The sequence below is a fragment of the Eptesicus fuscus genome, chromosome 13 (assembly GCF_027574615.1).
Source record: "Eptesicus fuscus isolate TK198812 chromosome 13, DD_ASM_mEF_20220401, whole genome shotgun sequence".
Taxonomy (NCBI): Eukaryota; Metazoa; Chordata; class Mammalia; order Chiroptera; family Vespertilionidae; genus Eptesicus; species Eptesicus fuscus.
In genome coordinates, this window is record NC_072485.1 from 2,089,618 (window position 1) to 2,100,621 (window position 11,004).

The following is an 11,004-nucleotide window of genomic DNA, read 5'->3' on the forward strand; positions in this document are numbered from 1 at the left end:
CTTTTTTGGGGTGTTTTTAAATGATGAAAGGAGTCCCCTCACCCTCACAGCAGCTTTGAAATAAAGGGGTTCCTTTAACAGCTTTCAAAACCCAACAATTATCCAAGTTAAGAAAAAAGGCAGGGTCTGCTTTAGTTCTTGTTTTCTAGGGTAAACATTTCCAGGGAACTTGCTTCTTTTCAGAAAGACTTTTTACGCCCTCCCACCTGCTTTTTGAAATCCAACAACCACAAGATTTACTCCATCCCCCTTTTTTCTCTCTCCCTCACACACTCCCTCGTTCTTTTTAGCAGCAACATACAGGCCAGCCATATTAGAGAGATGGAAATAAAGCTTCCTTAATGCTGTATGTGTCATTGAAGTACACCCGTGTGTCCTATTTTATTTTTTTGGCACCTAACAATTCCTCCCGTGTAGCCCTCAGCCACCCTCTCCCACATCCCGAGTGATCCCAGGCTCTGGAAATGCTCAGAGATGCCTGGCTCCCTCGCCCTGCCTTCGGCCTCACGGGGCTCAGTCTCTTTTTCTCTCTGGGTAAGTCAGATTGCACATCGCGCATCGCATGCTTGGAGGGTCCCCAGCGCAGCCCCGGAGGAGGCCGGGCCGGGCAGACCTGCCTCGCCTCCCTGTCCTTGGGAATGGGGTGTGGGAAGAGGAGAGGCTGCTGCGGACTGCGCAGCGCTGGCGCTCAGAAGTGCTGAGTGTTGCTCAGGGATGACAGTCGTCTGGGGAGGCAGTTTGTGTTTGGATAGCTTTGCAGTGGACCTGTGTGTGTGTGTGTGGGGGGGCTCCAGGTGCAGAGTCTGTGGGTTTCTGGAAGCTGCTGCACAGGTGGGGTGCTGAGACTTAATGGTCCCTTCAGGGGCTCCTCCTGGGGCCCCTGGCCCTTGGAATCTGGTGGGTCACGACATTGGGGGTAGGGGGGCAGCAAGTTGAATCTGTCTGGCTTCCTAAAACCTGAACCGCTGATGTTTTGAAACGTGTGTGTGTGTGTGTGTGTGTGTGTGTGTGTGTAGAGAGAGAGAGAGACAGAGAGGTGGGGGGCGGGAGCTGGCTGAGGCACGGTCTCTGGGTGGGAGGAGGCTTGCTGCTCAGCACTGGCCTGAGGGAGCAGAGGAGGGGTCAGGTGAAGGAATCAGGGGGAAAAAATTAAAAAATTAAAAAAAGAAGAAAGCCACGGGCCAGTGAATTTGTGGCCCTTTCAGAATGGCCCAGCCGGGCATGCCGAGTGCCCTGTTCAGGGATCCAAATGCTCATTTCCCAGCAGACCGTTCATGGACCTTCTGGTGGGAGGGGGCGGGAGAGTTATGCGCGAGATTGCTTTAGGGGAGTTTCCTGCTTGCTCCTAAAGGGCGCCATTGCTGGTGTAGCAGCTGGCCGTGCGTCCAGGGCTGTCTGCCGGTCTCCCGCGCAGTCCCTCTGGGTGCTGGGCCGGCTTATTTGGCAGGAGTGCGGGACAGAGGTGTGGGCCCGGGAGCCGGTGCCGTGAGACCCGGCAGCTCTGCCGAGTTACTGGACATCTTACCAACAGAGCAAGAGCATGTGACCGTGCCAAGAGCATGAACTGCGGAAGCTGATCTGGGTTCCAGGCCGCCTTGGTCATTTACTTCATCTCCATAGACAGGTTACTGGGTCGCCCTGGGCTCAGTTCCTTCCTGGGGAGCCCGGAGAGCGCCTGCCGCCTGGGTCTCTGTGAGTCTGACGATAGCGAGCAGGCGCTCAGTACCAGGGGACCCCGATGCAAGCATGGCCTGTGCCCGGGCCTGTCCATCATGGTGGTCGGTGATCGGAGGAGTAGAAACCGTTGTCACCCTCGTGTTACAGTGAGGAAACAGGTACAGAGAAGTTAAGCCACGTGCCCACTGAGGTCACAGGACAAGGGTGAGGCCCGCTGAGATTTGAACACCTGCTTGTCTGACTTCAGCCAGTTCTGAACTGTTGACCTCTGCTGCCCCCGGTGTTCAAGAAGCGTAACTGCTACATTAGCCTAATGGGTCCAAAGCATCTCAACAGCAGGAAAGAGCTGGGGGTGAGCTGGGGGTGGAGGAAGGCGGCCTCCACAGGGAGTGGGGGCTCCCTGCGGGGAGGCAGCCTGGAGAGCCCGTCCACGAGGAAAGGAGGGCTCATGACCCGGACTAGGTGGCTCAGGGGAAGATGGATTCTGGGGTGAAGAGGTCAGGCCCGGGCTGCGGCAGGTGGTGGGAGGAGGCCGGAGCCTCTGCAAACCTGGGTGGAAGAGGAGGAGGAAGGAGACCTGGCCGGCCTGAGGCGCTGTGAGGAGGCCGCCCGGCTCCGCGCTGAGGGCCAAGGTGGACAGCGGGCTCCGGAGGCCGTGGCAGCATCGCCCTCAGCTGGAAGGGACGAGAGAGGAGACGGCCAGGGGCTGTGCGTGGGGAGGGCAGAGCTGGCAGAGCGGACCGCCGGGCACCGCTGCACCGCGGCAGCAGCACGCCAGACAGCTTCCCACGAGAAATGCTCCACGTGGCTGGGCGTCCCGGGAGCTGCCTCCAGCCTTGGCTCTGCCGTCACTGGCGTGCTTACCGAAGTCTGGGTGGTGCTAGGCGAGGCCCAAAGTGGAGGGTGGTCCCGCTCAAGCCCCTTGCGTGTGTCTGCTGCTGAGCGGGGACCCCGGCTCGGCGGGCCGGATAGTGCCTTCCTTCCTCCTGCAGATGTCCGTCAGTGCCCACCGGGTGCCGCCTGGTGAACAGGATGCCAAGGTGAATAGGAATCGGCCCAGTGGTTGAGCATCAACCTATGAACCTGGAGGTCCCGGTTCGATTCCTGGTCAGGGTACATGCCCAGGTTGCAGGCTCAATCCCCAGTGGGGGGCGTGCAGGAGGCAGCAGAGCTATGATTCTCTCTCATCACTGATGTTTCTCTCCCTCTCCCCCTCCCTCCCCTCTCCCCTCCCCCTCCCTTTCCCTCTCCCCCTCCCTCCCCTTTCCCCCTCCCCCTCCCTTTCCCCCTCCCTTTCCCCCTTCCTCTCCCTCTCCCTCCCCTCTCTTCGCTCCCTCTCGCTTTCCCTCTCTCTCTCTTTCCCTTCCTCTCTGAAATCATTAAAAACATATATTTTTTAAAAAGATGCAGTTCCTCAGAGCCTCTGGTGGGACCCAAGCACAGACAAACAGCAGCCCAGCATTGAAATGCTGTGACAAGAGCAATAATAACGATAAGAAGAGCAGCTAACCCCTGGCCAGTGTGGCTCAGTGGACAGAGTGCCGGCCTGTGAACCAAAGGGTCCCAGGTTCTATTCCGGTCAAGGGCATGTACCTTGGTTGCAGGCTCCTCCCTGGCCTGGGCCCTGGTCGGGGCTCATGCAGGAGGCAACCAATCAGTGTGTTTCTCTCACGTGGATGTTTCTCTCTACTAAAAATCAATAGAAAAAATATCCTTGGGTGAGGATTAAAAATAACAATAAAAGAAAAAACAGAATAGCAGCCTTCGTGGAGAACTGACATACCGGCGCTGCAGCGAGCTTCCTGCTAGTGAGTGAGGGAACCTCCCAGCAGCCGGGGGCCGCTCTGCTACTGTCCCCACTGACAGGCGAGGACACGGGCGCTGGGGGCTGGCCACGCTGCGGAGGCCGCTCGGGCACTGGAGCCGGTCTGCCCTGTGCCATGCGGACTCCGTCCTGTGAGGCGGGGCGGGGCTCAGTGTGGGCACAGGCAGTGGGGAGGCCGTCACCGAGGACGCCTGCTTAGCTGTCACCTGCAGGGTGCGTGGGAGGCCCCAGGCGCGGAGGTGAGCTCGCTCCCAGCTGGAAGCAGTCACGGGTGAAGGTGTGAGGGGAGCGTGAAGGAAGGCGGTGTTTCCAGGCAAAGCCGAAGCCGGCCTGGCCTGGAGGAAGCAGGGGCGTGCCGTGCGCAGCACCTGGACGTGGTCCAGGCACGGGAGCCGGGGGGGGGGGGGGGGGTGTCTGGGGTGAATTGTCTCTTGGCTGAGGGGGCGGGTGGGCGGAGGGAGAGTCTGAATGGAGGGGCTGGGCCCCACTCACCTGAGAGGCAGGGACTGCCCCAGGAGACTGTGGTCCAGAAGGTCGGGGAGGCAAGGTCTCTGATTAGACTCTTCCTTCCTTCCTTCCCCCCTCCCCCCTCCCCCCTCCCTCCCTCCCTCCCTCCCTCCCTCCCTTCCTCCTTCCTTCCTTCCTTCCTTAAATATACTAGAGGCTCAGGTCACGGATTCGTGCACCAGTGGGGTCCCTCAGTCTGGCCTGTGCCCTCTTGCAATCCAGTACCCCTCTGGGAATGTCGGGCTGCCGGTTTCGGCCTGACCCCTGGGTATCAGGCCTAAACTGGCAGTCCGACATCCCCCGAGGGATGTAGCGGTGTGCGAAGCGGCAGGCGACCAGGGAGGAGCCCGAGCTGGGACCGGCGCCGTGCTGCTCCAGCTCATCCTGGCCCAGCCCCGCTGTGCCTGCCGCCGCCGTGGTAGTGCTGCCGTGGAGGCGGGAGAGTCTCATGCTGTCCGGTCCCGGCTTCTGGCTGAGCGGCACTCCTGCTGTGGGAGTGCACTGACCACCAAGGGCGAGCTCCTGCGTTAAGCATCTGCCCCCTGGTGGTCAGTGCGCGTCATAGCTACCTATTGACTGGTCGTCTGGTCATAACGGTTGCTTAGGTTTTTATATATATAGATGTTTATTGATTTCTGAGAGAATGGGAGAGGGATAGAAACATCAACGATGAGAGAAAATCATTGATTGGCTACCCCCTGCATGCCCCACACTGGGGATCGAACCCACAACCCGGACATGTGTCCTGACCGGGAACTAACCATGACCTCCTGGTTCATAGGTTGATGCTCAACCACGAGCATGCGGCCGGGCCTCTCTTTTTAACCAAAAAGAAAATAAACCCCCTCATCGTTTGCTGTGGGTTGGGAAGAGGAGTGGAGAGAAGTAACGTCTAGCCTCTGCAGGGGGCTGTGAGCCAGCAGATGAGCACAGCGGTGCGTGTTGTGTGCTCTCTGGACGGGCCGGTGAGGACAGGGGGGGACAGGGGCCCGGGGGGCCGATGCGTCTTGGAGGAAATGGGGAGCACAGCACCAGGGATGTTTTGGAACTAAGATCAGAAGCTGTACGCTCACTGCACCCTGTTAAGCATCATTTCCTTTCTGAGGCTTGGAACTCAGGAGACCCAGGCCCCGAACCTGGTCCCAATCAGACCACCGGCAAGACTGCGGGCGGCCCCGGTAGGGAGGTTCCTGAAACAGAGCCGCTCCCTCTGGCAGCCTGCCCGGACGGGGCACGCCTGCTGGGTAGACAGCGGGAGGTCTGGTCCCTGGGACACCTCGAGAAACAGCCACCCGCACCAGCCTCAGCCCCTCAGCCCTCTGTCAGGGGCCTGGCGGCCTGGGTTCAACTCGAACTTGGCCACTTCCTAACTCGGCTGCTCATGGACCTGCTCTGCGTAGCTTTCTCCTCTGGAAGACGGAGGTGGCAGTGCTGTGAGGACTGCGGGGCTGGGCGGGCCTGGGACACAGTGGCGGGTCGCTGCCTCCTCGCCTGGCCCTGGCGGGGACTCGCTCTCCCTGACATTCCGGCTTCAGCAGCCCAGGGTTCTCCTACGGCTCCCACCAGGTGGGGGCGGCTCCTGAGTTTCACGAGGGCCTGGCCTGGTGACAGGCCCGCCGCCCCTCCCCGTGAGGCTGGCTGGCGCGGGTCCTGGACTAGGAGCCGGAACCGTGGCTCTGGCCCCAGCTCGCCACATCCTCCGTGTCTCTCTCAGGGCCTCCCTTTCCCTGATGGCAGGACAACGGCTGGATCCCCCATTCTGAGGTCCCTCTGGCGTCCTCTGAGTTGGGACCTGGTGTTGTCCTCTCTGGCCATTGCTTTCCGCAGTACCCGCTGTCAGGGTTTGGGGAGGGACCCCGCTTTCTGCCTCTCTGTCTGCCCCTCCTGACAGCCCCTCACCTCGCGCTCCGCCCTCCTACGTGGCAAGGTCCCGGCTCTTTGGGCATCTAGGTGCTGCCTAGGGGCTCCCGTTCTAACTGGGACAGTGTCCTGGCTGCTGTCGGGGGCTGGGGCAGGATTGGGGGCCCGGCGGGTGGGGGCGGGCAGCCAGACTGTCACCTGCTTCTGGAGGCTCCTTTGATGGGGTGGGGTGGGGGCGGTACTGGGACGTGGCAGCCTTTCCAGGGAAGGTGCCAGCGACGGGAGCTCCTGGGAGGGAGGTTAGCTCAGGACCAGGCCGCCAGGCCCCTCTGCGCTCCCTCCCTCCGCAGGGGTGGGAGGCGTGGTGGGCGCCCTCCTCCCTGCCTGGAGCAAGCCAGCTCTTCCCTCCGGGCTGTGACGTGGGGAGAGGGGACGGGCTTTGTTCTCGGTGGGTCCACTCAGCCGCCCCAGCTCGTGCTCCCTAGGGGCGTGCCTGGCAGGCGGTCTGCGTGACCCCTCCCCTCCGTCTGGGCCTATCTGACCTCCTGGGCCAGCAGCTCGGGAGCACCGCCTGGTCTCAGGTCCTGCCCTGGGTCCTCTTCCGGAGGGCGGGCTGAGCCAGGGCTGCAGCGCTGCTGGGGGCGGGGGGCACCTTTGCACAACAGAGCAGCTTGGAAACAGTCCCGAGGGGTCGTGCCCAAGGCGCCCTCGCAGGGGACTGTCCCGAAGCCCTTCCCGTCTAGGGGAGCAGGGCTGCGCGCCCTTTGCTGCGCACTCGCTGGCGGGCAGACCGCGCCCTGCTCGGTACACTTCATCTTTAATTCTCCCAACAACCGGCGCTGCGTTCCTCAGGGGCGGGGAGGGGCTGGGATTGAACCCACAACTGGTCACGTCTCCACGTCTGTGCCCTGTGCCGTCCCCACAGAGACCCCTACTCCCAGGGCCCTGCCCCCAGTCCCCGTGGCTTCCTGTCTCACTCCCAGGAATTCAACCCTAAGTCCTGTCTGGCCCGCGGACCCTGTGCCTCGGTCCCTGCCTGACCCTGGGCCTCAGTCTCCCCATCTGCCCCTTGGTCGCTCTGCTCCTGGAGCCTCAGAGACAGGAAGCTCAGTCCAGCCACTGGGAACGCCCACGGACGTCCGCAGCCTTGGGACTGATCCCTTCAGCATGTCAAGCGGCTCCCTCGCTCCCTGCAGACAGGGGCACCCCCACACCCTCCAGGCAGCCTTCCCGGACCACAGACATACCCCTCCCCTCGCTTTATTTCTTCACCTGTGCCAGGCACGGCCTCATTCCCTTTCCTCCCTAGCGGACAAGCTCGGACAAGCTCCGGGCGGCCACTGGGCCGGCCTTGTCCACAGAGTCTCCCCAGGCCTGGCCTCAGGGCACAGTAGGTGGTTGATCAACTTCGGCAAAGGAGTGAGAGGGACTGATGCCGAAGGTCACTGTTTGTCCTCTAGGGTACGTTAAGCTTTGGGGGTGAGGTTTTGACAATATTGGCAAAGAATCTTACAATTAAGGCCAGGATTAGGCCCGACTGGCATGGCTTGGTGGTTGAGCGTCGGCCTATGAACCAGGAGGACATGGTTCGATTCCCGGTCGGGGCGCATGCCCAGGTATTGAGCAAATAGGAGGCAGCCGATCAATGACTCTCTCAGCGTTGATGTTTCTCTCTCTCTCCACCTCCCTTCTTCTCTGAAATCAATAAAAAAATATTTTTTAAAAAAGGCCAGGATTAGAGTGAGGCAAGTGAGGTGCCTGGGGTGCAAAATGTAAGGAGGTGTTGCCTGACCCGCTGGGGACACTGGGCTCCAGCCCAAGGGCTCCGTGGAGATGGTTGAAAGTGCTGGAGAAGAGGGGAAACTGAGGCCAGCACAAGCAAACTTTTCTCCAGGGTCTGCAGCTAGCAGAGCAGGCAGCACGAGGGGCAGAGGCAGGTGGCGGGCGGAGGGCTGCTGCCCGGTCTGTCCCTGGCGTGGCAGGGGATCGGGTCTCTCTACCCCAGCCTTGTGCTGCCCCACTTTACCCCCAGGCCACACCGATTACCCCTTGTGAGTATTGCCGCCCCCACCCTCCCTGAACCCCCGACTACTTCAGCCAAAAGGGACGCCTCTGCATAGCTCTGCAGCTCCCACCACGTGCAGCGGGCGAGCCCCCTCCCGGCCCCACTCCCACCAGGTGCAGCGGGCGAGCCCCCTCCCGGCCCCACTCCCACCAGGTGCAGCGGACATGTCCCTCCCGGCCCCACTCCCACCAGGTGCAGCGGACATGTCCCTCCCGGCCCCACTCCCACCAGGTGCAGCGGGCGAGCCCCCTCCTGGCCCCACTCCCACCAGGTGCAGCGGACATGTCCCTCCCGGCCCCACTCCCACCAGGTGCAGCGGGCGAGCCCCCTCCCGGCCCCACTCCCACCAGGTGCAGCGGACATGTCCCTCCCGGCCCCACTCCCACCAGGTGCAGCGGACATGTCCCTCCCGGCCCCACTCCCACCAGGTGCAGCGGGCATGTCCCTCCCGGCCCCACTCCCACCAGGTGCAGCGGGCGTGTCCCTCCCGGCCCCACTCCCACCAGGTGCAGCGGGCGAGCCCCCTCCCGGCCCCACTCCCACCAGGTGCAGCGGACATGTCCCTCCCGGCCCCACTCCCACCAGGTGCAGCGGACATGTCCCTCCCGGCCCCACTCCCACCAGGTGCAGCGGGCGTGCCCCCCCCCCCCCCCCCCCCGCCCCACCAGCCGGAGCCCTCACCACGTGTGCTCTGCCTGCAGTGCGGCCAGGGCTCGGCATGGAAGTCACGGTGCCCACCACCCTCAACGTGCTCAACGGCTCCGACGCGCGCCTGCCCTGCACCTTCAACTCCTGCTACACCGTGAGCCACAAGCACTTCTCCCTGAACTGGACCTACCAGGAGTGCGGCAACTGCTCTGAGGAGATGGTGAGTCCCGGTGGGCGTGGAGCCGGCCTGCCTGGCCCGGGGCCTGGGGGCCGTCTGCTCGGGCAGAAGGTGTGCTGTCCTGCGGGGCCTGGGGAGGGGTGGCGATCTGGAGGTAACAGCCTGTCTCCACGTAAGAATGCTGGGAGGAGGCACCCGCTCCCCAGGGCTTGCCACCCTCTCAGCCTGCCCCTCGCCACCCCAGTTCCTCCAGTTCCGCATGAAGATCATCAACCTGAAGCTGGAGCGGTTCCGGGACCGCGTGGAGTTCTCGGGGAACCCCAGCAAGTACGACGTGTCCGTGACGCTGCGGAACGTGCAGCCGGAGGATGAGGGCCTCTACAGCTGCTACATCCTGAACCCGCCCGACCGCCACCGCGGCCACGGCAGGATCCGGCTGCGGGTCCTCATGGAGGGTGAGCGGGGCTGCAGGGCCATGGCTGGTCCTGGCAGTTACTCTCCGCCTGCGCCCAGGGAGGCGTCTCGGGGAGGCTGTCCTGCGGGGGGCGCTGGGGAGCCGCAGCTGAGGGTGGGCCCAGCACTGCTCTCTTCCCTCCAGTCCTTAGGGACCTGGGAGCGTGACTCCGAGAGTCCTTCTGATCAGGATGTTCAGAATCATTCTAGCAGCTTCCATTGATCGGGCACTCGATGTGTCTCAGGTCCAGGACCAAGCTCTAGCTGCAGCCTCTCACTCATCCCCAGGAGGCCTTAGGAGGGAGGAGCTGCGATTTCATAAGTGAGGAGGCAGAGGCTTGGAGAGGATAAGTATCTGCGATCAACCAGCTCATAAGGAATACAGTCAGGCCGCGAATTGGGTCTGTTTGACCTCAGAGTCCATGCCCTCCCCTGCTGCACCCTCCTGCTTCCCCTGGCTGTCAGGGGCCTGGGATTCAGGGTGGGGACTCAGAGGCCAATGGCCGTGGCTGATTTTGGCTTTGACTAAAGTTCTTCCCACGAGGAGAGGGGAGTTGGGACCGCCCGCACCCCGGGAGCGGGGACGGGGGACGGCCCTTGCGGCCCTGACCCTCAGCGTCCGTCTCCTGTTCTCCCCCAGAGCCCCCCGAGCGGGACTCCACGGTGGCCGTGGTCGTGGGCGCCTCGGTCGGAGGCTTCCTGGCCGTGGTCATCTTGGTGCTGATGGTTGTGAAGTGTGTGAGGAGGAAGAAGGAGCAGAAGCTGAGCACCGATGACCTGAAGACGGAGGAGGAGGGCAAGACGGACGGCGAGGGCCACGCTGAGGACGGTGCCAAGTAGCGGCCGGCCTGCGGCCCCCCCGCCCCCCCCCCCGCCTGCACAGTGCCCCCTGCCTCTCGGTGTGTGTGCTTCTCTTGACCAGGTCCCAGGGCCGGCCTGCGCCTCCTGACCCCTCACTCTGTCCCCCCTCTGCACCAGTCACCCCCTCTTTCATGGGAGAAACCCGCTGTGGAGTATGGGATGTGAGGGCCCTGGAGGAGGGAGGAGGGGGTCCCGCTGCCCCTGAGAGGAGGGGGAGGCCGTGTGAGCGCCCCGGGGGCGGGGGTGAGTGGTGGAGGGGTCCAGCGGTCTGCCTGCTCGCACGGGGATTCATCTGGGAGCAGCTTCAGAGGCACCTGTGGGGGGCGGGGCTCCCCTGAGCCCCCAGCTCCTGCTGGCCGCCCTGCAGGCTGGGTGCTGATGGGCTCCTGGAAATCGGGGTGGGCATGAGCAAGGGCCTCGAAGGGAAGCCGAGATGGAGGCGAGTGGAGACGGCGGTCCCGGGCGCCCAGCTCCGCCCGCTCCTCCATGCGGTCTCTATTGGCTGGTGATGCCTGCGGTTTGGGCGAGAACAGCCCTGAAGGGCCGGCGCTGCTCACGGTCATGGTCACGGGCGGCGTGTGCTCCAGGTGGTGGTCATTTCCTGCCCAGAGTGCCCACCAGCAGGAGGCACATGCCAGTGCGGGGAGGGACCGGAGGGGGCGCCACTGTGAGCCGGGCCTGGGCACGGGGGGGGGGGGGCCGCCTCGCAGCCCCTCCCAGGCCCCCAGCAGTTTTCCTCGGGCTGGACTGGAGTGCGAAGGGAGGGCCGGGGAGGCGTGAGGGGAGCCTGTGGCCATGGCCGGGTCGGGTCTAGAGCTCCCCCCCCCCCCCGCCGGCTCCCTGGGGAGAAGGGGGCGTTGGTGGGAGCAGTTTCCCTCCATGTTCCTCACATTGGGGGGCTCTCAGGAGAGGGAGCCGAGGTGAGAGGCC

The 11,004-nt window shown here is 63.3% G+C and overlaps 1 protein-coding gene across 1 annotated transcript; it reads left to right on the top strand.

The window, feature by feature from the left end:
- The first annotated feature begins 455 nt into the window (after nt 1-455).
- On the top strand, nt 456-10,053 carry SCN2B (sodium voltage-gated channel beta subunit 2). Its single transcript, XM_008150113.3, has 4 exons — nt 456-534; nt 8,636-8,802; nt 9,005-9,215; nt 9,854-10,053. Exons 1-4 carry the CDS (start codon nt 465-467, stop codon nt 10,051-10,053), a joined length of 648 nt encoding a protein of 215 aa, XP_008148335.2. The 5' UTR covers nt 456-464.
- Nucleotides 10,054-11,004: the final 951 nt, after the last annotated feature.

Bases quoted from the DNA above. Each gene is read 5' to 3' on its own strand.
- SCN2B (XM_008150113.3), top strand. From the start codon at position 465: ATGCTCAGAGATGCCTGGCTCCCTCGCCCTGCCTTCGGCCTCACGGGG. The intron at 535-8,635 runs GTAAGTCAGATT...CTCTGCCTGCAG, and splicing joins CAGTCTCTTTTTCTCTCTGG to TGCGGCCAGGGCTCGGCATG. The intron at 8,803-9,004 runs GTGAGTCCCGGT...TCGCCACCCCAG, and splicing joins GCAACTGCTCTGAGGAGATG to TTCCTCCAGTTCCGCATGAA.